The 27,901-nt window shown below is 43.1% G+C and overlaps 1 protein-coding gene across 1 annotated transcript; it reads right to left on the bottom strand.

The window, feature by feature from the left end:
- On the bottom strand, positions 1-27,106 carry MISP (mitotic spindle positioning). The gene is made up of 5 exons (XM_070943589.1): positions 26,949-27,106; positions 10,399-12,511; positions 6,048-6,235; positions 4,162-4,200; positions 1-2,002 (listed from the first exon to the last, which is right to left on the bottom strand). The coding sequence occupies exons 1-5, from the start codon at positions 26,970-26,972 to the stop codon at positions 1,910-1,912; spliced, it is 2,457 nt and encodes an 818-aa protein (XP_070799690.1). The 5' UTR covers positions 26,973-27,106; the 3' UTR covers positions 1-1,909.
- Positions 27,107-27,901: the final 795 nt, after the last annotated feature.

The following is a 27,901-nucleotide window of genomic DNA, read 5'->3' as shown; positions in this document are numbered from 1 at the left end:
TAGTTTTTCTTACTTTTATTCATTTGGGAGAATGTTAAGTTCCTCCTGCATGAACAACTTAATGCAAATCTGTTTAACCTAAGTATCGTTGATTTCCCTTTTGCTACAATCCCATTTTCCCCACATTAACATTTTGTTCATGAGGCAAGAAAAGAGATGGAAGAAGTCATGTGAAAAAGATGACAAATGGGGGGAAAATGCCTTGGACCTCTTATAAAGCCATAATGGAGACAAGATTATTGCATGAGTAGGCGAAGTCTAATCTTCTAGCTTTTCGGTCTTTTTTCTTACGCCAGAAAATCTGTTGACAGAATGGGAATAGCTGCAGAATGTCTTTAGATAGAAAAGGTTAGGCACTCTCTATTGGGAAGCACTATAATAATATACAAAATGCAGGAGGTCCATGGCTATATTTTTCCTCGCAAAGAAACAAGGATTCCCTTTGAAACTTTCAGCTGCTGCTGCTAATGCACACAGCTTCGTACGATCCTGTCTTCATGTTACCTGCATAATCCATTTTTGGAGGGTTGCACAATACACTGAACCATAAATTAAGAGGGTGTGACTGGCAAAGCAGAGCAAAGTTAATCTGACATGCACTTGCCTGCCTGTAAACTAATCTTCCTTAACTTTGTATTTTCTAGATCAGGGGTTTCAAACTCAAGGGCCGGGGGCCAGATTCGGTCCGCGGGGTGCTTAGATCTGGCCTGAGGGGCTGCCCTGGAAACAGCGAAGGACTGGCCCTCGGTGCCTCTGCCAGTGAAAATGGAGCTCGGGAGGACTGCCCCTCCAGAGCTCTATTTTCGCTGGCAGAGGGTTGCAGGAGGTCGTCACAGCTGAAAATGGATCTCGGGAGCCCATTGTCACTGGCAGAGCACCTGGGCCATCACAGGCGCCTCCGACGTTGAGCTGGCTATGCCCACCCCAGCCCCCTGAGATCAAACACAACCCTGATGTGGCCCTCAATGAAATGAAGTTTGACACCCCTGTTCTAGATGCATTGGCAATGCAATTTCCAGAATTCCCAGTCTTTCCAACTGGGAGTTTTAGTGCTCTCAATAAATCAGGACACAATATGCACAGAAACATAATAGCAATAGCAATAGCACTTATATACCGCTTCATAGTGCTTTTACAGCCCTCTCTAAGTGGTTTACAGAGTCAGCATATTGCCCCCAACTGTCTGGGTCCTCATTTTACCCACCTCGGAAAGATGAGTCAACCTTGAGCTGGTGAGATTTGAACTGCCAAACTGCAGCTAGCAGTTAGCTGAAGTAGCCTGCAGTATTGCACTCTAACCACTGTGCTACCTCGGCTCTACACAGAGATGCAACCTATTTGCCCAGTGTCCAACTATTGAGATATTCCTAAGAAGTTAAAATTTAAGAGATGAGGAAGCCCATGCACCAGAAGATGAGAAATTCATTTCAATGCTGTATTCTGTCTGTCAGTTGGTTGGTTGGTTTCTGTTCTTCTTGCCGCCTTTTTATTTTTCCCCAGTCAGTGCTTCACTGTAAAGTACAGAGATTAAAATATTGCTTGGCAGTCATGTTCTCTGATTTTACAACGCTTTTCTCTGGATTTCAGGCAATCCGAGTCTTAAGAAAATGGCAGGCAGGTGCCCAATCTGGTAGCAGGCTTGAGATAGAAATGGGTATCCCAGAAACTGTTGGCAAGATCAGACCGTACAGTGCCATGGGCAACTTCTTATAATTGAAGAAACAGTTCTGTGATTGAATGTAGGTCAGTCAGAAAGATTTGATCACTGAATTAAATTAAAAGAGAAGGGAAGGGAAGTTTTCAGTGTGTAAAATGCAGAAGAAAGCTCTGCTGGCCCCATGCCCGTAGTTGTTTTGGCGGATCTGATTCCTTGCTTGAAAATTGCATAACACAACGGGGGATGGTTCCATCAGTCACTGTCATCTATGTTCCGGATCTGCCCTGTTTCCCAAAGCTGAGCCAGGGCGCTCCTCCGGCAGATGGGCTTGATGGATTTCACAACCTGTGATAAAGCAGAGCCTCCATCAGATAGGAAGAACACTCCTATATATATATATACACACACACACACGGAGAGAAAGAGAGCTGACTCATGGTTTGTCCATACTCAGGTACAGTATTTAAGGTCCACCATTAGGCACAATATGTAGCAGCATGTTAAGACCTTGATTAACTCCCCAGAGAAGCCAAGCAGGACTGGATCTGCTCTGTAAGTGGCTGGGAGATCATCACGTCATCTCAGGGATACAAACGGAGTCAAAAAATCATTCCAGGACAAAGCAAGAGCCAACCACTTCTATGCCTTCGCCAATAAAATTATATGGTGTGCCCACTTAGTCACTGGGGCGAAGCTCAGCTTAGAATTAGAGACTGGATGGGTTGGGTATGACTCTGGAGACTTTTCTGCAACGGCCAAAAGTTTTCAGAAAGTAAATCTATGGGAATAGTTGTGAGAACTCAATTCTCTTTAGATGCCACCTCTTCCAGCCTTGGGAGACAGAACAGGGGACAGGAGGGAAGTCAAGTCAATTGCCAAGCTCTTTCCAGGCTGGATCAACCTAAATAGTTGAACTAATGAGTTTAAATTAAGTTTAATAGCTATTACTATTGTTGTATGTATGTACATTGAGAGCTTACGCACCGGAAACAAATTCCTTGTGTGTTTAATCACACTTGGCCATTAAAGAATTCTATTCTATTCTGTAAAGAATTCTGTTCTAAAGATTTGGTTCTACCAACTGGCTTGGGGCTCTAATGGAGTGTCAGGCCTGGAAGCCATCTTTTGCTTTGGGCCTTCAGGCCTGCCACATTTACTACTGTGGGAAATTGGGAGGGAGGATTGTATGGAGCATGGGCGATATATAGTCATAATAACATTCCTTGCTCAGAGAGTCAAGGACATCTTGCCCTGCACCTGGAGGGCTGTGGCTGGGAGGCATCTCCAGTTGGGACGGTGCTTTGATTGGACCATGTGGTGGACATGTGGGTGCTGGGCAGGGACTTGGACTTTTCTTTGAGTGGGGAAAACCTGGAAGCTCTCAGATTCGGGTTTTCCCAGATCTGCCAATATGACATCTCTAATAAAATGGAACTTTGAGGAACTTCAAGCCTCGGAGTCTTCTTTCATTGGGAGTGTTACTTGGAACCCTGACATGGAGGATGGTTTCACATTAGAAGTAGTTGACAGACTAATAACAGATTCCACCTTCCCATCTACTCGTCCTACTCCCTCCCACTTAGTGGTGGGTTGCCCCCGGTTCGCACCTGTTCTATAGAACCGGTAATAAAACCGGCAGGAGTCTCCACCCACTGACCCTGACATCATCAAAACGTTTCTGTGCTTGCGCAGAAGAGCCCCCGTGTGTGCAAGCAAAGCGAGCACACACACGCGGCCCATTGCGAACCAGTAGTAAAGGTAAGTAGAACTCACCCCTGCTCCCACCTAATCTTTTAGTTGGGGCTGAATATTTATGCAGGATCCAATCTGAGTCAGTCACTGGGACCAGAGATTTTGTCTTCCAAACTTTCAGACTTCCCATCTTCAGGGAACTTCTCTCTAGCAGTGTGTGTGCTGCTCTGTGTGTGGTAATACACAAAGAAATACATACAGCTCCGAAGACAAAACCTCTGGTCCCAGTAACTGACCCAGATTGGATCTGGCTGCATTATCCTGGGACCCATATATTCACCTTCATTTGTTGAATATTTATCTGTTTAGATTATTTAGTTTGCATTATGTATAGGTTTTGTAAAATTTTATCTTTTTAATATTGTAAACCACCCAGGGTTACCCTGTGGTAAGATGGGCAGTCAATAAATTTGATAAATAAATAAAATAAATAAAACTACGGATGATAAGGAAAAGGGCTACTGCCAATATAGTCAGTGAAGGGTATCTGATTTTTACCTGTGGTAAAACTGCTGCAATTTATTGGTTGCTTAAGGAGAAAATACTACTGTAACACTAAGATAGCTAAGAATAACTTCCATCTGTCTGCAGTATAGGCCAGTGATGAGATGAAGGCTCTGTCAAGGGAAACCACAGGTAAAAATGGTGACCACAGAAGGTGGTTAGATGTCAGGGGGAAAGCTCTTCAAACTAGTATCTTTTTCCTGTTACCCCAAAGTAATGCCAAGATATATTTCTTCCCACAAAGTTACCTCAGTGTCAATCTCATCGTTGAGTTCAATACCAGCATACTGCAAAATAGGGAAAATGGAACAAGGAGTTAGACAAGAAGTTAGAAGGCAGGAGCTAAAACCATAGTTTGCAAACTGGGGAAGGTTGACTTTCCGCCAATATTTTTTAGGCTAAAACAAACCTACTGCAGTTCCTGACTGGCAGCCTTCTTGCAGCCAAGCATGGCATGCAGATAGTCTTTTGATATAGAACTGTAACTGAGCCTGGCAATTACGGTCATAAGTTGTGACTGTCATAAAGAGAGTCATCACATTTTTATGACTCTGTGGTCTCTAGGTAGGGCACAAAGAGAATGTTCTACCTCCAGCTTGAAAAAGATTTCCTGATTTTGCTTTAGATAGAGCAGAGGTGGGCAACTATGGCCCTTTTATGACTTGTGGACTTCAATTCCCAGAATTCCTGAGCTAACATGGCTGGCTCAGGAATTCTGGGAGTTGAAGTCCACAAGTCATAAAAGGGCCATAGTTGCCCACCCCTGAGATAGAATATTACACCCACTCTTACAGTTCCTTATATAAACTGAACGTGCAAAGAGCACCAGTCCATATTTACATTCAAAAATGTGTATTTCATTAGGATATTTCTGAAGCAAATCACATTGTGAATAATAATTATGATGTTAGGCTGACCTTGTAGAAACACAGATTCTGGCCTCTTTAGTTATGGAGAAAATAATACCTTAACCAAGGAACTACCAAGGAAAAAATTATGTACCCCCAACACTGGGTGGGCAAGCTACTGCATATAAACAGGGAACAAACCTCACATTCTTCCAACTCTGTTACTGTTACTTTGCTAGCACTGATGGTGTTACCTGGTTGGGTAATGAAACATCTGCAGCCTTCCATCCTTTCTAAGGTAGGTAAATTGAGGACCCAGTTGTGGGGGCAATAAGCTGACTTTGTATAAATATACAAAAAGAATGAAGGCTATTGCTTAGCGCATTGTAAGCCATATATATATATATATATATATATATATATATATATATATATATATATATATATATATATATATATATATAGGTCTTTGGTTATTCGGGTCTTCTCCCACGTAAAATTGGAAGTGTCTTGGCGACGTTTCGACGAAGTCTCATTCGTCATCTTCAGGCTGGTGTTCTCGGCTTCGTGCTTCGTGCTTTTACGTGGGAGAAGACCCGAATAACCAAATATATATATATATATATATATATATATATATATATATATATATATATATATATATATATATATACAGAGATACAGTCATACAGAGATAGCACTGTTCCAATATTTGAGGGGCTCCTACAAAGATGAGGTGGTCAAACTATTTTCCAAAGCACCAGAAGGCAAGGCAAGAAACAATGGTTGGAAACTTACCAAGGAGAGAAGCAATCTAGAACTAAGAAATTTCCTAACTGTGAGAGCAATTAATCAGTGGAATAGCTTGCCTTCAGAAGCTGTGGATGCTCCATCACTGAAGGCTTTCAAAAAGAGACTGGACAACCATTTGTCTGAAATGATATAGGGTCTCCTGCTCAAGCAGGGGGTTGGACTAGAAGATCTCCGAGGTCCCTTCCAATTCTATTATCCTATGTTCTCAGATATTCTCTTCTATTTGAGTTTTGTGGTTCTGGTCACAGATGAGCCTGGTTTATCCCTCATTCCTGCTGACTCTAATAGCAGTCAAAAAAATCCTTCTGGTCTGTAAGGTACTTCTATTGATCCTTGACCAGGAGTGTTTTGAGATAAGCTATCTCTGATCTTGGAGGCTTCGTGTAGCTATTCTGACCAACTGTTATTGCTAGAAACTCCTCTTCCTATGTAACGCCACCCTCCATTAATTCAACTCTTTTCCTGGTCATTACCTTCCCATCCTCCTTTGATCTTATCCTGGATTGTATTGGACTTTGGCACCTTCTGAAATTTGATTCAGCGGAGTTTGTTGTCAAACTGGGTCGATACAGGATGGGCGAAGTAGGTAATCTCACAGGCGAATTGGGAACAAAAACAGGTGAAGAGGAGACAGAGTACCTGCCAGTATCTCCCGATGCAGCTGAGGAAGAAAAATATAGGAGTGTTAAGGACCAGCCAAGCCATTGCTTCACCATGCCCTTGCTAATCCCAGGAGGAGTCAAGTGGAAAGAAGAAAGAGAGGAGCTTGTGTTTGGAGTGAAATATGAACTCAGAGCTTTCTCGTTTTTTAAAAAAAAAAAAATTATTGAATATTTTACATTTTTAAAACCGAAAACATAATAGAAAAAGACCAAAAAAAAAAGGAAAAAGAAAAAAAAGAACATACACATACGCCAAACGGTAAAATACAAAACATAAATAACAACATTATATAATATTTTACAACTTTCTGCATCGACAATTATCTTTACTTTTGAATGCAATCTTCCTAATCATTTTCTTATTCTTGCGTAACCATACTGAGCAATGGGGGAAGCCAGATTTGCTTAATGATCACATGATTCCCTTAACAACTGCAGTGGTTTGCTTCTCAACTGTGGGGAAAAAAGGTCATAAAACAGGCAAATTCTCACTGAATAACTGCCTTGCTGAACAATGGGCATTATGATCCCAATTGTGATTGTAAGTCGAGAACCAAGGTCCCTTCCCACTCTATTGTTCTGTTAATGACCTGCATGTGATTGACAGCATGTCCAGTTTGTCTCCAGCTGTTCCCTTTTTTCCTGCCTAGGCAGGGGGTTGGGCTAGAAGACCTCCAAGGTCCCTTCCAACTCTGATTCTATTCTATTCTATTCTATTCTATTCTATTCTATTCTATTCTATTCTATTCTATTCTATTCTATTCTATTCTATTCTATTCTACTCTACTCTACTCTACTCTACTCTACTCTACTCTACTCTGTTCTAATTCTATTCTGTTCTGTTCTGTTCTGTTCTGTTCTATTCTATCTCCCAGAATAATAAATATGGGGTGATGGAAGTCCTTTGGATATGAAATAAATTCAATGCAGACCTGCAAATGACCATTGCTGGGGTTTCATTTTCCCCACTCCTGCTTTAAACTTAGAAGATTGATCTTTTCCATCAATGGTACATTTTTATATCAAATTATGGGCACTATGGCACCTATTCTCCTCTAATGCTGCTCCTAATCCTTGGCTCTATGATTTATTGATAGATAGTCCCCAGTTTAAGTCTGCCCTTGAGTCAAATAAGTATATCAACCCAAACACCATTATTGTGCAGTATTGTACTGCATATACCAGTAAGTAGTATTGTGTAATGAACTTGAATCATTGTGTATTTCACTCGAATTTTTATTATTTATTTATTTAAGGAAATTTGCATGGTCGCCCACTCACTCTCAGTGATTCAGGGCAGCTCACAGAAATAAAAACCAATTTACAAACAAGGAAAAAAAACCCAATATCCCCTATTCCCATGGAGACAATAATCAAACAAGCCACTTGATGGACTCCATCCCACTCTGGGTTTTTCAAGTCTGTTGGCAAAACCAGGTTTTTAGAGCCTTCTGAAAGAACGTCAAAGTGGGGGCCACTTCTGCTACAATAGATGCCATCCATAATTGTGGGTTGTCCTTAAACCGAGGCATTCTTAACCAGAGGACTTGCTGTATTGAAATGGAGATGACATCACCAATGAGAATTCACGGACCACCTTTTCCTATAGCCTATTTTTACAGAAAGAGCTAGGAAAAAGTAAGGTTCTACATTTAGGCAAGAAAAACAAAATGCACGGGTACAGTATATGTGGTACCTTGCTCAATAGTAGTAACTGTGAGAGGGATCTTGGAGTCTTAGTGGACAACCATTTAAATATTAGCCAGCAGTGTGCAGCAGCTGCCAAAAAAAGCCACCACAGTTCTAGGCTGCATAAACAGAGGGATAGAATCAAGATCACGTGAAGTGTTAATACCACTTTATAATGCCTTGGTAAGGCCACACTTGGAATACTGCATCCAGTTTTGGTCGTCACGATGTAAAAAAGATGTGGAGACTCTAGAAAGAGTGCAGAGAAGAGCAACTAAGATGATTAGGGGACTAGAGGCTAAAACATATGAAGAACAGTTGCAGGAACTGGATATGTCTAGTTTAATGAAAAGAAGGACTAGGGGTGACATGATAGCAATGTTCCAATATCTCAGGGGCTGCCACAAAGAAGAGGGAGTCAAACTATTCTCCAAAGCACCTGAGGGCAGGACAAGAAGCAATGGGTGGAAACTAATCAAGGAGAGAAGCAACTTAGAACTAAGGAGAAATTTCCTGACAGTTAGAACAATTAAGCAGTGGAACAAGTTGCCTCCAGAGGTTGTGAATGCTCCAACAGTGGAAGTTTTTAAGAAGAGATTGGATAATCATTTGTCTGAAGTAGGGTTTCCTGCCTAAACAGGAGGTTGGACTAGAAGACCTCCAAGGTCCCTTCCAACTCGGTTATTCTATTCTAAACAGCCTTCCCTGGTAGCAAGGATCAGTTACCTATCATTTCACCAATTACATTGCGACTGTTGTGGTTTTGATTATAGCAATAGCAATAGCAATAGCACTTAGACTTATATACCGCTTCACAGTGCTTTACAGACCTCTCTAAGCGGTTTACAGAGTCAGCATAATTGCCCCCAACACTCGGGGTCCTCATTTTACCCACCTCGGAAGGATGGAAGGCTGAGTCAATCTTGCATTATGATTTAGAAATGTCAAGTTGTCTTTGAAAATAGAGGCCAACCTTCTCTAACAGAGTGCCCTCCATACCTCAGGTGTTCTGCTTGTAACTCCCAGAATTGCTATTCTAATATTTGGAGAATACAGATAGTCCTCGACTTACAACCACGATTGAGATCAGAATTTCCGTTGTTAAGTAGGGCAATTATTAGGTGAGTCATATCCTATTTTACAGCCTTTTTCTTTTTGCCATGGTTACGTGAATCATTGCAATTGTTAAATGAATCATGCAGTCCTTCAGAATGTGCCCTCTCCCATTGTCTCTGCATGTGGGAAGCCACCTGGGAGGGTCACCATAATGACCACATGACCCCGGGACATTGCAAATGTTTGTAAACACATGCCGATTGCCAAAAGTCTGAATTTTGATCACATGACCATGGAGATGCTGCATGACCTATGGCGGACCTATCGTAAGTTATTTTATTCACTGCCATGCAGAGGTGGGTTTAAGCAGGTTCTGACCAGTTCTGGAGAACCAGTAGTGGAAATTTTGAGTAGTTCGGAAAACCAGTAGTAAAAATTCTAACTGGCCCCTCCCGCATCTATTCTCTGCCTCCCGAGTCCCAGCTGATCGGGAGGAAATGGGGATTTTGCAGTATCCTTCCCCTGGATTGGGGAGGGAATGGAGATTTTACAGTATCTTTCTCCTGGAGTGGGGTGGGAATGGAGATTTTACAGTATCCTTCCCCTGGAGTGAGGTGGGAATGGAGATTTTACAGTATCCTTCCCCTGCCACGCCCACCAAGCCATGCCACGCCCACCAAGCCACACCCACAGAACTGGTAGTAAAAAATTTTGAAACCCACCACTGCTGCCATGGTAACTTTGAACAGTCGCTAAGCAAATGGTTGTAAGTTGAGGACTTCCTGCATTATTTTAAATCACTGTAAACAAGCTTTAAATAAAGAGTGATGAGATATATTAATCTCAGTAATTTAAATCAGGGGTCTCCAACCTTGGCAACTTTAAGCCTGGCGGATTTCAACTCCCAGAATTCCCCAGCCAGTAAAGAATTTCCCAGAACCCAAATCTGGTTGGGGAATTCTGGGAGTTGAAGTTTGACCAGCTTAAAGTTGCCAAGGTTGGAGACCCCTGATTTAAAGGGAGGAAAAAGGCCTGAAAAATGCAGGACAGATGGAAGAATATTGCCCCAATTTTTAAAAAACTCAGTTAAAGGAAGAGTAGTGTTATATTAAAAGCAGCTTATCTGTTCTACCCAGAACAAGATTTTAGGACAGAGCTAAAAAAAAAAACAGAACTGCTAAGAAGAAAGCTCCTGCGATTTGGACCAACCATGTCAAATGCTGACTTGCACTCTTATTAACTCAGTTAAACTGGAAGTCTCTTGAGCAGGAACCACCCTTGAACAATACAATCCCATGCTTGTAAGGAGACATGTTCCAAACATGACAGAATGCACTATGGTGTCTCCTCCACTTATGCTACATCGTTGGTCAGAAGAACCCATCACGCTTTCATCGTTACTCTCCGTTTCTCTTACCTGAACTTTGAGATGATGACACCCATGAACTTGGGAGCTCCTGTGCAGTCAAACTGATTTTTCTCCTCTGCTCTTGAAGTTCCAGTTCTCTCTGCAAAGAATCCTGGATCTCCTGGTCAATCAGAATGGACGTCCGGGGCCGCCATGTCTTCACAGTATAAAGCTCTTCTCGTGGAGCTGGTTTCTGCAGTTTCTGCTCTTTTCTCTGAAGGCTTTGGGGTCCCTGATCTTCAGGAAAAGAGAACTGGCATTTGTGAACCGGAATGGCAAAATGTTGCTTCTTTAACACGAACTTGTCTCTTGGAGCTTTCAAATCTTGGCTACAGGGAGGACATCGGCTAGTAGGGAAATCCATCTTCGGGGAAGAAGCAGTGGAGTATGTTTTTAAGGATGGCTCATTTCCTGGGGTTTTCTTGCCAAACGTTGGAACTGAAGAGGGCTGATGGATCTCCGAGCTCCAGTTCACATTCTGGCTTGCAATCCCCTCTCCAGGTGGGACAACGTTGCAACAGAGTGTTGCAGAGTCTCCATGGAAGGTCTCCAGCAGCTCCCTCTGTTTCTTTTGTTTGCCCAGAGAAGGTAAGGGAACCTCTTCCTCTTCTCGCTCAAAAAGTTTCCGACGTTCTGCAAGCTCTTGGCGAAGTCCTCGGTCATACATTCCCAGCAACCTCCCTTCCTTTTGCAGGTCCTCCTCACGCTTGGCTTCCTGTTCAATCTCCCTCTGGACATAAAAGGAAATGTGAGATTTATCCTTCCCTTTCCTGGAGGAAGCCGGAGAAGAGACTGGGGAGGAGAGGAGCGGCTTGGATCGGATCTCCACCAGATCATCTCTGGTATTGATTCGCTGGATCCCCCTCTCCTTCCAAAGGTTCTCTTCTCTCTCCATGGCCAATCTGATTTCCCGCTCAATGGGAGTCTCATTCCAAACTTCTGGCTCTTTTGCAGGATCTTGGCTTTTGGCCAGAGGATTTCCTGATTCTTTCTCGAATGTCCTCTCATTAACATTCCCTGTGCTCATATCAACCTCCAAGCCAGAGGGCATCTTTTCTGCAGAAACGAAAGTGGTCCCTAAATAAGAACTGGCTTTTCTTTGGGGGAGAACGAAAAGGTCTCCTCCTATTGAGTTTTCTCTCAATTGTCTCTGGCTGGACTCATCTAATTCCTTATCATTCCTTGGCATTTCAGGATTCTGGGGTTCTTTGCTCCCATAAGCATGGCTTATTGCCTTCAGCTCCCTTGGAGAAGGAACGTATCTCTTGGGTTCCAACAACATCTTTGGATTAGTCTTTTCCAGCGTGAGAAACTGCTGTCGGGCAGCAGCAAAATTTATCTGTTCTGTGTCTATATTCTCAGGATTCACAGGGATGATTGTCCAATCTGGGGAAAGATTGTCAAAACAAAGAGCAAAGCTAGTGGAGTTGTTCTTTCTGGGTTCTGTGGTCACCTTGCCAAGAGAGGACGTGTCGATGGCTTCCAACTCATTTGTAGAGCTCCATTTTTCTGCCATTGTGTTGCTTTTTCTCATAACTTGTCTCCTGATAACCTCCTGCCGTTCATCTTCCAGTTCTTTGGCTATTTCTGGCGAGACATCTTTGGAGGGAATCTTATACTGCAACTCCTCATCATCTTCTTCATAGAGTCTGGAAGGTTTCTTCTCCCCTTTGTAAGCCCGGATGTCATAGTGTGAGCCAGATCTGAGCACTTCCAACTTGGATTCTCTATCTGGGGATGGCATCCAGTGATCTGTCCTTCTGTTTATAGTTTTGGTTATGCACCAGGACTGATCTTCTGTGGGATCTAACATCTTCCATCCATTTTCAACCTTCAACTCGGGTTGACCCAAGTCAAGAATCTCACCTTCTTTGTCCTCAGATCTCATTTCTTGTTGTAAGACCACTTCTTGACCACTCTGCTCATGTTGATCTTCATAACCGAGCTCTGTGTTCTGGGGGGAATTGAAGGGAATGTCCCTGGTGCTGGACTTCATATTTGGAAGAGAGATTTCATAGAGGTTGTCTTCAGTTTGTGGAAGATGTCCGTTAGTGATTGGGATCTCTTGGGTCATCCAGTTTTCTTGAGAAATATTTGCATCAACAACTGGGCTTTGTCGATTCTGAAGGACAAGAGAGGACATTTAGATAAATTACATTTCTTAATATATATTACACAAAACAGAGTAGTGCTTAAGACAGTGATGGCTAACCTTTTTGCCATCGCGTGCCAAAAGCGGGGGAGCGTGAGGGGGTGTCATGCGCACGCGTGCCCACACCCATAATTCTATGTGCCCTGCTCCCTTGCACATGCGCATGACACCCCCCAATTTTGGCATGCGATGACACGGTGGGCCCATTTTTCACCCTCCCCTGGCTCCAGAGCCTTTCTAGGAGCCTGGGGAGGGTGAAAACGGCCTTCCCCATCTCCCCTGGAGGACTTCCGGAGGCCAGAAACATCCCGTTAGCTGACTTCTGGCAGGACCGGAAAGCCGTTTTCGCCCTCCCCAGGCTCCTAGAAAGGCTCTGGAGCCTGGGGAGAGAGAAAAACAGGCCTTCCCCCCACCCCCGAGGTCTTCTGGAGGCAGTAAACAGCCTTTTTCCCTACTTCTGGTGAGCCCAGAAGGCCCGAAAATCAGCTGAGCTGGCGTGCCCACTGATATGGCTCTGTGTGCCACCTGTGGCACGCGTGCCATAGGTTCACCATCCCGGGCTTAAGACATTGAACTGAAACTGGGAAGATTCAAGTTCCACTCTGAATTCTTTGGGTGATTTTGGGCCTCCTCTCCTCTCCTCTCCTCTCAAGTTACCACCTAGGATTGTGTGATAGAGATATGGTAACCATATGGTAGATATAGTTTCAGGATTAAATCTTAGAAAGTGGATCTCTTTCCCTAGAAATTCATGAGTCCTTTTGTGCAGAGCAGAGAATTTATGAGTATCTACATGTTAAAATGTCTTCCACCATAGCCAGTCATCCCCACCCCTCTCCACATGACTGTCACTGGCTTATAAAAAAGAAAATGTCCACAGTATAATAGTATAATAATAATTACAACGTAATCAGCACTGATTTTTAATTTAGAACCAGAGCAACATATAAATACTTCTTATGATGCTTTCCTAATTAGTTCCAAAGGCCCTCTGGAAGAGTTCCTTCTTGACCTGCTGTTGGAAAGTAGGTTTAGGCTTATTAAGGAATCTTCACATTAAGTTGTTAAAGCCTTCTTTTCCTTTCCATCAAAGGGCTTAGACCAATTTATCTGAATGAAATTGTTCTTACAGTAACACCATGGAGTAGAGGAGAAAGGCAAATCTAAGAAGGATTTTATGGCTAAGTAAGAACTCTCACTTCTAATGCTACCTTGGGCATCCAGAGCTACGAACCAATGACCTTTTGTGATTCTTCATCATCTTAGTGACCAGAAAAAGTGCAAACACCACAGATTTCTTCAAAGGGAAGGGAAACACAGGGACTCCCAAACATTGTGGTACCCTGAGCATCTGCAATAGTGATGGCGATCCTATGACATGTGTGTTTGGGTGACATGCCAGCATTCACCAACACCCTCAAAAACACACTTCAGCCGAAGAGATTGTAGAAAAAATGCTTTTAAAAGCCTCTGACGATCCCAGCTGAGCCGCGCGATCCATCAGAGGCTTCTTTTTTTTTACTTTTAAAAGCATTTTTTCGGCAGAAGAGGTTGTAGAAAAATTGCTTCTAAAAATAAAAAAAAAAGCCTCTGATGATCGCATGGCTCAGCTGGGCATGGGGGTGGGCAGGGATTTTTGCTACCAGTTCTCCGAACTACCTGCCACCATCGCTACTAGATTGGGTGATCTGGTCTGAACCGGGAGCATTTCACCCCTGCCGTGGAGGCTGTGTGAGAATGGGTTTGCTGTCACACGAACTCTGGACTCTCCAGAAATCAAACAAGGGGGCCGTGTTCTCACGTGGTCTCCAGAGCCTCCAAAAATGGTTTTGTTTTACTTATATTTCATTTTTGTAATTATCTGACATTTCCTTATATAATACATAACTTCACACATCATTGGACTGCATTTTCTAAATAAATGAATATGTGGAGAACTGTTTCTCTTTTGTTGAGGGAAGGTGCCACACTAGCAGAGTCAAGTTAAGCATTTGCTGAATTTTTGACGTGCTGCCATCACTACTCTACAATGAGAAATTATTCACACGAATAAAGTTAATGAGTTATGAGTTGGGCAAGAAATAGAATAGCATGCAGTAAAATAATATACAATAGAATAACAGGGTTGGAAGAGACCTTAGAAGTCTCTATACCAAGAGACTCTATACCAGGGGTGAAATCCAGCAGGTTCTGACAGGTTCTGGAGAACCGGTAGCGGAAATTTTGAGTAGTTCGGAAAACTGGTAGTGGAAATTTGGCAAATGCCACCTCTGGCTGGCCCCAGAGTGGGGTGGGAATGGAGATTTTGCAATATCCTTCCCCTGGAGTGGGGTGGGAATGGAGATTTTGCAGCATCCTTCCCTGCCATGCCCACCAAGCCACGCCCACCAAGCCACGCCCACAGAACCGGTAGTAAAAAAAGTTGGATTTCACCACTGCCTTATACCATTCTGAACAATCTCTTAAAAGCCTCCCGTGATGGAGTGCCCACAATTTCTGGAAGAAAACTGTTCCATTGATTAATTGTTCTCACTGCCAGGAAGTTTCTCCTTAGTTTTAGGTTGGTTCTCTCCTTGATAAGTTTTCATCTGTTATTTCTTGTCCTGCTTTCAGGTGCTTTGGAGAACAGATCAACCCACTTTTCTCTGTGACAGCCCCTCAAATACTGGAAGACTACTATCATGTCAACCCCTAGTCCTTCTGTTAGACCAGACATAGCTAGTTCCCGCAACTGTTCATTGTACAATTTAGCCTCCAGAGCAGAGGTGGGTTTCAGCAGGTTCTGACCAGTTCTGGAGAACTGGTAGCGGAAATTTTGAGTAGTTTGGAGAACCGGTAGTAAAATTTCTGACTGGCCCCGCTCCCATCTATTTTCTGCCTCCCAAGTCCCAGCTAATCGGGTGGAAATGGGGATTTTGCAGTATCCTTCCCCTGGAGTGGGGTGGGAATGGAGATTTTACAGTATTCTTCCCCTGCCATGCCCACCAAGTCACGCCCACCAAGCCACACCCACAGAACCGGTAGTAAAAAATTTTGAAACCCACCAGTGCTCCAGAGCCTTTATCAGCTTTGTCCTATATGTTGAGACCTTTAATAATGCCTACCCCATTATTATCCCAATGCCCCAGGGACCCCTCAACTCTGCAGTCTTGTTGCGGACTTGTGCAGGCAAGGTTGGGCAAAATTTTGACAGGCTCCTATTTTACCTACATAAGCTTAATCAGGTTCTGGGGAAAAATTGCAATTTGTCACCCCTTGCTCAAGCTACTATTCTTCCTTTACATGTGTTGATTTGTTACCGGGGAGGGGTGTGTGTGAAGAGGTATCTGCCATTGAAATTGAGACCTAAGATGATGTCTGTTTTGGACAAAATTCTGCAAAGCTTTAAATATAAGGCACCAATATCCCAGAATCCCTGGTCCAGCCAAGCTGGCTACCCTGTGATAAAAGATGAGTAACTATTACCCTCTACTGGATGAATCAAGAGTTTCAATTTATGTTGAATGGGTGAGAGAAAAAACAAAACCTGCAAAAACAAACATTTACTTTTTACACAATCCACGATTAGCAGAATCCAAGCTTATTTTTAAAGATTGTGTAACCAGAATGGAGGTTTTTGTCATCGTGACACAGCATTCGTTTTGCAATTATGAGGGACAAAGCAAAAAGTATGCGTGGTAAATTGTTTCACAGCAAGAAAACGGTATACAGGTAGTCCTTGACTTATGACTGCGATTGACCCCAAAATTTATGTTGTTAAGTGAGTTTTGCCCCATTTTATGACCTTTTTTGACACAGTTGTTAAGTGAATCATTGCAGTTGTTAGATTAGCAACCCAGTTGTTAAGTGAATCTGGCTTCCCCATTAATGTTGCTTGTCAGCGGGTCAGCAAAAGGTGATCATATGACCCTGGGACACCACAACTGTCATAAATACAAACCAGTTGCCAATTATCTGAATTTTGATCACATGCCCATGGGGATGCTGCAAACGTAAGTGTGAAAAATGATCATAAGTCACTTTTTTCAGTGTCGTTGTAACTTTGAACAGTCACTAAACAAACTGTTGTAAGTCAAGGACTACCTGAACTTTAAACCCAAAGGTCATGCAACTTCCAATTAAACTCCACTCTCCAGTCTTGGATATTCAACAGTTGGGTAAAGATGCTTTAATGAGGGATGATTTCAGCAAGAAGAAATCTGCTAGTTTCCTTTTTCATTCTTTAACAACAACAACAAAAAAAGGAATCTGGATTGAAGGGATGGAAAACTGGGTTTAAACTAACCAAATAAGTTTCACTAATACATATATGCTTCTTTTTTCTGCCTTTGAATCAATCTTGACTTCTGCTGAGCACCGGGACAAGTCCTTGCATTTTTCTTGGCCACATTTTTTAAAAGTGGCTTCTCATTGCTTGCTTTTTCCTAGGGCTGAGAAAGAGTGACTGGCCCAAGGTCACCCAATTGACTTGATACCCAAAACAAGATTAGAACTCAGGTTCAGGGGTGAAATCCAGCAGGTTCCGACAAGTTCTGGAGAACCGGTAGCGGAAATTTTGTGTAGTTCGGAGAACCAGTAGCAGAAATTTTGAGCAATTCGGAGAACCGGCAAATACCACCTCTGGCTGGCCCCAGAGTGGGGTGGGAATGGAGATTTTGCAATATCCTTCCCCCAGGAGTGGGGAAGGAATGGGGATTTTGCAGTATCCTTCCCCTGGAGTGGGGTGGGAATGGAGATTTTGCAGTATCCTTCCCTTGCCACACCCACCAAGCCACACCACGCCCACCAAGCCACGCCCACAGAACTGGTAGTAAAAACATTCGGATTTCACCACTGCTCAGGTTCAATGTTTCTAGTCCAGCACCTTCACCCGTACATCAAACTGGTTCTTGGGTTGAGGAAGAGGGACTGGCCTAAGCTCACTCAGGTGGCTGTCTGTCTAAATCAGGACTAAAACTGACAGTTACATGGCTTTAACCACTTTAACCACCACACCAAATTGGCTTTTGTACTGAATCTACAGCTTTGCACTAGGAAGAGTTAGTTACTACAAGTGCAGGATAGGAACACATGCCTTCTAGCTGCACCTATGAAAAGAAGCCAAGAGGTTTTTTGTACCTGCAAAATAGGAAGCAGCTGTAGGATGAAACTGTTAAAAACACAAATCTGCTTGTAGACTTCCTGACTGAAGCACATGAGAATTTTGAAGCACAATGTTACCATTCTATGATGCACTAGTCAAATCTCACCTTGAGGACAATTCTGGATACCCTTGTTTAACGCACAGTTTGATAATCTGGCTTTACAGAATAACAGAGTTGGAAGGGACCTTGGAGGTCTTTTAGTCCAACCCCCTGCTCAAGCAGGAGACCCCATAATATTTCAGACAAATGGCTGTCCAGTCTCCTTTTAAAAGCCTCCAGTGGTATAGCACCCACAACTTCTGAAGACAAGTCATTCCACTGGTTTATTGTTCTAACTGTCAGGAAATTTCTCCTTAGTTCTAAGTTGCTTCTCTCCTTGATTAATTTCCATCCATTGCTTTTTGTCTTGCCTTCTAGTGCTTTGGAAAACAGGCTGACCCCCTCTTCTTTGTGGCAGCCCCTCAAATATTGGAACACGGCTATCACGTCATCCCTAGTCCTTCTGTTAGACTAGATATACCCAATTCCTTCGGGTATGTCTTTTTCAAATGTGTTTATTAAATGGCTTTATGTCTCTATTAAATGGCTTTCCTCCCCCAGTTCATATTATGTCATTTAGATCTGCGTCATGCTGTTTCTTTCCATTTAAATTTAAGTTGTACATTTATGGAAAAAAACCTAATATGCAAAATACAAAAAAAATAAAATAAATAAATACCCTACTGACTGTTTTCTTGGAGCCCTTCTTCCAAAGGAAACCAAACCCAGATAAGTTCCCTCTGGGGAGCATTTCAGGACCCACAGTCCAGTGGAGCTAGTAATTCTGGTTTTAGAAACGGAATCAAATTTCTTTGCAAGGGAAGAAAAATTGGACCAGAAAAGAAGGAACAGCCCAGCTCCAAGTTGGAGAGCTGTCAGATTTCGTCTTCTTTCATTTTTGCAATCTTAAATTTTGTTTTTTTCCTGCATCAGTGTGAGAATTAAAAAAAAAAAAGTTTGCAAGTAGATATGCACATGCTTTTGGTATGCACGTCTCCTCCCCTACTCAAAGTTTTTGCAAGTGAGCACTTTTTCCAGTGTTTTTCATTCACATGTGTACTTTGCAAATTATATTTTATCTTCTTGTTATCTTTAAAAAAGAACTATATTGCAAAACTGAGATTGCTGTAAATTCTTTCACCAACCTAAAAATAAAATGGGGTGAACTAAGAATTTCTCTTCCATCCCCACGCCAGGTGTAATTCAGGCTGATTTTGGAAACCTTAACACAACAAGCTGGAGACAAACTTTGATGTCTCAGAGTAGCACTGACATCAGCAAAGGGGTACCAGAGGTACTAACTAAGGGTCATTTTTGAGCTATTTCTTGGCACCTGCCAGGCTTCTTGATTTACGTAGCCTAAAGGGAAGTTTCTTTCAATTAAAAGAAAAAGAGTATCTTGAGCCTCTAGTATATACTGTATATTTTTTTTTTGTTTTCAAGATTGCCTCTGGAGACTTTGTAAACTCCACTGAGATGCTCAGGATTAAATATGACACGTCAGTGCAGTCGACAACTTCATTTGAAAGAGCGTTCACTAGAAAATAAAATGAAGGATTAGGGGAATTGAAATGCATCCTCAAATTGGAGGAAGCTAACATCTGGCTACTGTCAGCCCAGGAGAGAACTAATTCAGTACACCTTCTGTTCTGAGCTGAGGTGATTGGAGCCCCTAACCCCTAATCTGGATTGGAGCCCCTCTGCAAAATTTCTGGGTTCAAGACCAACTTCCTCAGGGCCTCATCCAGATTTATCATCTCCCCAGACAGTTAGATGTCCCCAAATGAACCCAACCCAATCCCATTCTTTATACGATACCTGCAGATGCTGAAGATGGTGCCTGTTGTGTGGACAATCCCACAGTGACAAGAGAGGGGTGACTATTTTGACTGTGATGTGGGGAAGGGGGAATTTGACATCCAGAAGGTATATTTTGGCTGCTGCCCACCTCCCACTACGTAGCTCGGTTTGTTCAGGCTTCAAGCCAGATGCTTTCCTTTGCCCCCCCAGGGAGCAGAGGGATGTTTCAGGCGGATAGGAGGTGGGGAGAACAAAGTGCAATAGACTGCCGTTATCTGAGTCACAGGTTCTCTCCCCAGGAGAACAAGCTGGCCTTGTTTAATTCTCATCTCGCAGTGGGAATCGCATCTATTGTGTGCTCCCAAGTGTTTAGTATTCTAATGCCGCTTTGTTTCTTTTCCTCGAACGCTCAGCTCCGAGGCTTCTGTGCGAAAGGAATTACTCGAGATTCTCCACTGTGCAGGCAAACTGAGATGGCGCGCGAACTGTAGATTGTGGTTTAACCCAGGTTTTTTTTTTTTTTAACAAGCTGCTATCACTGGATTCACACATGCCAAGCCACAAACCAACGGAAGAGGATTGAAATGTTTGAACCAGCGTTTCTCAACTTTAACAGCTGGAAGATGTATGCACTTCATGTGTTGAAGTCCACACATCTTCAAGTTGCCAAACACCAGTTTGGACAATTCTAGGAGGCAGTTGTCTGAGGGAAGGAAGTTAAAAAAGTAGATGAAATCAAGCTGAGATTTAACAGGCCTGTTTTTGCTTGATCTTTTCGCCTCCTATTCCTCCAGCCCCAGAATGGGACTATTGAATTCTGGTGAGGGTCCAAATGTACTGGAAAATGGGCAGATGAGCTACAAGAGGGCTGAAGGTTGCCCACCCCAATCTAGTCATAGGCCCAGATCTAGATAAACCACATTACATCTTAGCCCAAGTACAAGATATGAAATCAGTGACTTCACTGTGACCAATGAAAATTAAAAAGAAATATTTTTGAGCACCCAAGCTTTGTAAGAGCCGACTTCTACTGGGCCAATCAGCTTGAATCTGGTAGGCATGGGCAAGAGTGGAAGAATCTTTTTTGTCTGAAATGGTATAGGGCAGAGGTCTTCAAACTTGGCAGCTTTAAGATTTGTGGATTTCTGGGAGTTGAAGTCCACAAGTCTTAAAGCTACCAAGTTTGAAGACCTCTGGTATAGGGTTTCCTGCCTGAGCAAGGGGTTGGACTAGAAGACCTCCAAGGTCCCTTCCAACTCTCTTGTTCTATTCTGTTCAGTTCTGTTCTGTTCTGTTCTACTCTACTCTACTCTACTCTACACTACTCTACTCTACTCTACTCTACTCCTATCCTATCCTATCCTATCCTATCCTATCCTATCCTATCCTATCCTATTCTAGCTTGTATTTATACCCCCCTCCTCCCGAAGCTTTGCAGAAACACCTGGTTGGCATACCAGAGTGAGCCAGATGTCTCTTTTGATTTAAGCCAGAGGAACACTTATTTTTGTCAGATTCTCTGTAGGCATAAACAGTCTATCTGCAAATACTTATGGCCGATATGTAATGGGTGAACGAATTGTTGCTTTCATGCGTCTGATTGTCGGCTTCCTAGAAATGTCCCTCCCACTGTTATAGTATTCAAAAGCAACTAGACAAACTTGCTTTGAATTAGCACGATAGTTCTTAAAAGGTGTTTCAATCCTGCAGTATGCTAATGCAGCGAAGGACCAATCAGAGAACGGGATTCAGACGTTGCTGACTTCTAATTCACAGCACCCTCAGATGCACCGTATCATAAATGATGAGGGATGCTGGATTTATGGTTCAGATAGAAGAAAATGTTTACGTCTCAGGGTTGAACTATGGGGTCGTTGGTGCTGATGATGCTACCTAGTTTGGTAATGAAATGTTTGCAAGAAAACCACCAAGGTCAGAGAGCACCAAGGACCCCACCATTCATTGTTCATCCACATCAGAAGCGCAACAGGTTTGCCACACTTGATTTACATGATCTGGCAGGTTGGTCCTGCAACTCTCTTCTCTGCATTCTCCCCATTGATTTTTGCTAATAATTATTTTATTCCTTGGCTGTTGTTGGGGTGTTTAAATCCCTTAAAAATATGTTAACAAACAAACAAAAGAGCTACCGAACCAAACAGAACAAAACCCTCATTTGCCTTGAAAAAAGGAGGTACCCAAAATTGTTCCACTGCCTGTTTTCTTCTTGTTTTATGCCCAATTTTATTTTTGGATGGCTGACAAAATGACCTGTTGACATACTTCCTTCCTTATGATGAAAGGGCCTTGCTACCTCCCACGTCCTAATATATTAAAATGTACTTTGAATTAATCCCCTGGAATTCTGCTTAGTTGAGTTGGTCATTGACTTAGTTAAGCAGCTATTTCTTGGGTTTTCGGAGAGCGGGGAGGCGATTTTGTTCCATGTCCTCTCCGACAAGGTAAAGCTGAAGTAGCAACTCAGGAATTTCTGTCCACACCCTCAGCCCATCCCCACTGTCCCCAGGTATTTCCCCCCTCCCCTTTTGCCAAATTCTTCAAGTTGTACTCATTCCACCCGCAGTTTGTTCAGTCTTCTCGATCTGACCTTTGGCCATAGCCAAGATAGATGTTTATGACCTCTCTTCAGCTTATCATGCCTGGGAGTCAAAAGTCCGCCCAAAGAGGGTTCTTGCTATTGCAGAAATGCCAGGCAGGCATTAGCTTATAGTTGGTATCAATGTGAAATCTTCCTCCTCCCCTTTCCCTTTGCTCAGGCTGCTATTTGAGTTTGGAGAATGCAGTTGCTGAGAAAATTCAGAACAAACACAGGACAGGACAGTCTAGGGTTGGATGGGAATGAACTGAGAGGTTGCTAGAAGCTATACACACACACACACACAGAGTCCTCTTTTCCCCACAATAGATACTTCCCTCCTTCCTTGCTGACCAGGTAGCAGAGGTAATAAAAAAAAAAGAGAAGACATCTGTAAATCATTGGCTCTGTGGCTGACAAGTAAAGTGCCTCCTAAATCAGGTTGGAATGAAACCTGCCCCTTTCATGTTTCAAAGTAAACTTCCCATGCATGCTTATCAGTGTCTCTGCTATAATCGGTGTCTGAACTATAATCCAGAGCTCCAAACTGGTCCAGCCTCTTGTCCAACACCCCCTTTTCAATACAGGTAGTCCTCAAATTTTGACCCCAATTGGGGCCAGAATTCCTAAGCAAGGCTGTTGTTAAGTGAGTCCTGCCCAATGGTATGACCTTTCTTCCCATGGTTGTTAAGCAAATCACTTCACTTGTTAAATCAGGGGTGTCAAACTTGATTTCATTGAGGGCTGCATCAGGGTTGTGTTTGACCTGCATGCCCAGGGTAGGCGTGGCCAGGGTGGACGTGCCCAGCTTGACGCCACTCGTGTTGGGGGCACCTGTGGTGCAGTGGTGAGCTCCAACCGGTGTTACCACCGGTCCTCTTCGCACATGCGCTTTGCATGCGATCGCCACACGCATGCTTGCTTCGCTTGCACGCGTGCTGAACTTGCGCTCTACACAAGCGCATTAGGTTTCTGCCCAGCTGAGGTGCGGCAATCCATTCTGCCGCGCCTATTAGTTGGGCGAAAAAATGAGAAATAAAGGTAAGTTTAATGCAGGGGCAGGCGGGAGGTCCCAGCTCCCAGTCAAAGAGAACCGGTTCGGTGATGTCACATCATCACCACTATTGGCTTGCCCGAACCGGCCCGAACTGGGAGCAACCCACCACTGCTGTGGTGGCCCGAGCACTCTGCCAGCAAAAATGGGCTCCTGAGCTCCATTTTTGGCCACGATGGTCTCCTGTAGCCCTCTGCCAGCGAAAATGGAGCTCAGTGGGCTGCAGGAGGTCATCACGGCTGAAAATGGGGCTTGAGGGGGCAAGTGTGACCCTCCCAAGCTCCATTTTCGCTGGCAGAGACACTGTAGGCCAGTCCTTCGCTGTTTCTAGGGCAGCCCTGAGGGCCATATCTAAGTACCCTGCAGGCCGGATCCAGCCCCCAGGCCTCAAGTTTGATACTCCTGTTACTATGTTGTGGGTGCAGTAGGCAAGAACAGACAGCATACCCTGTTTTCCCCAAAATAAGACATCTCCTGATAATAAGCCCAATCGAGCTTTTGTGCACATGGCAATAAGGCCAAGTGCTTATTTCAGCATTCAAAAAAATATAAGACAGGGTCTTATTTTTGGGGAAACACGGTAGATACAACAGCATTTATTGACTCAAGTGGAACTGCTCAACAACAGGCAAATTCCTGTAATTTATACTCTGGGCCCACAGGGCCTCAATCAAACTTGAAAAAGCCCCCCAAATATGAATGTTCTAAGTTTCCTCCCAAAACAGTTGAAGTTAACAGTTAGGGTTATCTAAAGGTTAGTTTAGCAGGGCTTAACATAACTACAGTATATGTATTCAATACATAACACCTGTATTAAGGGAATCATGTGGTAGTTAAGCAAATCTGCCTCCCCCATTGACTTTGCTTGTTGGAAATCACACAACACTAGGATGCTCCAACCATCGTAAATCCATGCCAATTGCCAAGTGCCCGAATTTTGATAGATTTGGCTGTGGGGATGCTGCGATGGTTGTAAGTAAGTGCGAAGACCAGGTGTAAGTCATTTTTTTCAGCGCTGTCGTAACCTTGGTCAGTAAATGAATGGTTGTGAGATGAGGTCCACTGAGAAGATCTAATACTCCCCCACTCCCCTTTGACTCCAGCAACTGGTCCTCAAAAGGTATACTGCCTCTGAGTTTAGAGGCTCCACCCTTGGGAGAAAATGGATTGGGAGGGGCATTTTATATCAGGAAAACAGAATGGAGGAGCCAGGCTGATCTCTTCCCAGGAATGTATCCCCACCATGTAAAAATAAAAGATTCTGCCTTTTCATCTTCAGTTTTCAGTGAATTAGCATAAGAAGAGCAAAGACTATCCTGTTGGGTCATCCAAAGAAAGCTACTTATGTCTTTCTTGAAGCACATTAACAATTCATTTGGAGTCTAGTCCTAAATAGTTTGAGGATTACTGTTAACTTGTTACATGTCAGCAGAGCTTGTATTACTGAGGCAAAGTTGATGTCTAGCATGGAAAACCAAATGCTGAGGAAAAGAAAAGGGAACACCCATTGCTTGTCCGCCTCATGTCTTGGCATCTTGCAAAGAGGAAAGTAGACTTGAGGGGCTGCCACAAAGTAAAGAGGGAGTCAACCAGGGGTGAAATCCAGCAGGTTCTGACCAGTTCTGGAGAACCGGTAGCGGAAATTTTGAATAGTTCGGAGAACTGGCAAATGCCACCTCTGGTTGGGCCCAGAGTGGGGTGGGAATGGTGATTTTGCAATATCCTTCCCCCAGGAGTGGGGAGGGAATAGCGATTTTGCAGTATCCTTCCCCTGGAATGGGGTGGGAATGGAGATTTTGCAGTATCCTTCCCCTGCCACACCCGCAAAGCCACACCACATCCACCAAGCCACGCCCACAGAACCAGTAGTAAAAAAAATTGAATTTCACCACTGGAGTCAACCTATTCTCCAAAGTACCTGAAGACAGCACAAGATGCAACTGATGGAAACTAATCAAGGAGAGAAGCAACCTAGAACTAAGGAGAAATTTCCTGACAGAACAATTAATCAGTGGAATGACTTGCTTCCAGAAGTTTTGGATGCTCCAACACTGGAGGTTATTAAGAGATTAGACAACCATTTGTTTGAAATGGTATAGGGTCTCCTGCCTGAGTAAGTGGTTGGACTAGAGACCTCCAAGGTCCCTTCCAACTCTGTTATTCATAGATCCACTTTGGCCATCAGCAGTTCCCATCCAAAGTGGCCAACAACAGTGCCTCCATATTCAGAAACAATTTATTCCAGTATTCTATCTTTACATGATACCTATGAAATACATTTCTACTAAAAGGTAAAAAGCTTCATCTAAAATTATTTCAAAAACAAATGGAAGCTTGTACTATTAATGACTTAATCATGATGATTTCCAGATGCAGAGGCAGTCTATCTCTGAATTATGAAGAACTCTTGACACCATATTCTGAGTTTTTCAGAGGCTGCTGATTGAACCCTTCTGGAAAAAGGATGCGGGGATAAATAGTTTGGGGCACATTGAATCTAGCAGAGACTTGTATATAAGTCTTGTTTAGTTTCCTTCCTTATTTGCCTGATTTTCAATTTTTTCCTAACATTTTGCTTAGGAATTAAAACATCAACTCGAAAAAAGTTCTAAAGAAGAACACTTTGTTCTCTCTTGTTCTAGAGAGAAATAATGGATTAAAGTTACATCACAAGTGTTCGCAGAGTACAGTCAAAAAAGTCAACTGCTTTTTAATGTGTAACACATAAAAGCAGTTGCACATTTCAACATCCGCAGAAGTGATGGACTTCCTGTCATTGGATGTGTTCCCTCAGAGACTAGATCAGTGTTTTTTTCAACCTTGACAATTTTAAGTTGTGTAGACTTCAACTCCCAGAATTCCCCAGCCAGCATTCCGGCTGGGGAATTCTGGGAGTTGAAGTCCTCACACCTTATAATTGCCAAAGTTGAAAAACACCGGGCTAGGCAGCCATCTCTCCTTAGTGCTTGGATTTGGATACTTGAACTAAGGAAAGGTTGGATTCTGTGACCTAAATGGCCCTTTCCAACTCTTGTGATTCTGATTCTAGAATATCTATCTGTCTATCTATCTATCTATCTATCATCTATCTATCTATCTATCTATCTATCTATCTATCTATCTATCTATCTATCTATCTATCTAATCACATTTTAAAACCGCTCATCTTCCTCATAGAGGGACACTTCAAATATCTTTCGGTTTTTCCTGTACCTTACAGAGTAGTCATTTGCTTCCAGAAAGTCAAATAAAAGGAGATGCAAAGATTTTAGGAATACAAATCTACCTGTTACTAGGAATAAGCAAATATTCAGTTCCCCTCATTTTCACAATCTTCATTAATATGTTTAAAGATTGCATTAACATTTCTCAAAACCCAAGATTCCTATGTGCAATTCTGCATGATATTCACCTGTGAAAACCAAGTACTGTATTATGCTTGCTCGCTGTTTTTACATTTACACTGTATGTACATTCACTTCTATTATTTTCCATCATTATTAATCAAATGCATTGCAAACTTGGCAGAGCTGTGAATTTCAAACCATAGTTAAATTTCATCTGAGTTTAGAAAGGAAATTTGTCCTCAAACACCTTCTAACCCAATTTCTCTTGCACGCTTGGCTGATATCACATTTTAAGGTCGTTCGGGGGCCTGATTCTGGAATCGGGAGACATGTTCAAAATTTGGCTCGGAATCCTATCTTTGCCCTCTTAGTTCCTCCATACAAGCCCACATTTGAGCAAACCCTTCCCACATCCCCGAAGACTCACCTGCACGGGATCCCAAAGACCCATGTCTGAATTTGCACAGGTAGCGCCCCAAATCCATGCCTAGCACAGGCAAAACCAACAATGTTGGCTGATCCCAGCCTTCTGAGTCCAGACCAACATTTCCCAACTTGAATGCCTGTCTGCTGTGGGAGGCCTGCTCAGGGGCATTTCATCGGAGAGGTATTTGCAAGTTCGAGCTGCGTTGGCAGTTTTGAACAAGAGTTGGAATGGGAGGGGCAGAAGCACTACTAGTCTGTGGGCTGTGTCACACTGATAAGCTTTCTCCACCAGGATCTCACCTCCCCACACACACACTCTAGCACAGACACAAATTCCTAGAACTTGAAAGAGCAGAGATGCAATTAATTTCAGCCAAAGTGTGCCCCCTCCCTCACTTTGCCACCTGTTACGGAAAGGAAAGCGTTCCTACTGATTTTTCAAGGAAGAAAGTCAACACTGAGAAAACAACAAAGAAGAAAATTAGCCAAGCCTCCCACTGCCCCACAGCCCTAAATTCCTATCCTGAATCTGCCTGAAGGTAGATATTAATTATCTGAGGTCACACATTCAGGTTGCGTTTGTTCAGAAATTATCCCTAATTATCTAAAAAACAGAACCACTTTTGTAAAGCCAGAGTACTGTTTAGAGACTGTATGAAAATTAAAGGTGAGGCTGGTTCGTTTAATCCTGCTGGATTCCAGAGATGACATGTTTTTTCAAAGCACTGTGCAAAGTCCTCTCTGTTTCGTCAGACTTTTGTGGGGATTTAATTAACCCTTTTTGCATTTTGAAAAGTCCTTTCCAGCTCTTGTAGTTTCCTCTCTGTTTCTAGATTTGTTTTGGTTGCTTTCTGCTGGTTTTGATCTCCTGTGTAACAATGGTCGATTGGGAGACTGTTCTGCAGGTTGTCTGCAGTGGCAGAACCGATTCGGTGACGTCATATTGTCACCGCT

This window comes from Pituophis catenifer, unplaced genomic scaffold (genome assembly GCF_029215685.1).
Source record: "Pituophis catenifer annectens isolate HBS135680 unplaced genomic scaffold, rPitCat1.0.hap2 SCAF_1, whole genome shotgun sequence".
Classification (NCBI taxonomy): Eukaryota; Metazoa; Chordata; class Lepidosauria; order Squamata; family Colubridae; genus Pituophis; species Pituophis catenifer.
Note: the sequence above shows the minus strand (reverse complement) of the source record. Positions and strands in the feature narration are given on the sequence as shown.

Bases quoted from the DNA above. Each gene is read 5' to 3' on its own strand.
- MISP (XM_070943589.1), bottom strand. From the start codon at position 26,972: ATGGGTCTTTGGGATCCCGTGCAG. The intron at 6,236-10,398 runs GTAAGAGAAACG...TTTCTTCCTCAG, and splicing joins GTCATCATCTCAAAGTTCAG to CTGCATCGGGAGATACTGGC. The intron at 2,003-4,161 runs GTAACTTTGTGG...GCTTTATCACAG, and splicing joins ACGATGAGATTGACACTGAG to GTTGTGAAATCCATCAAGCC.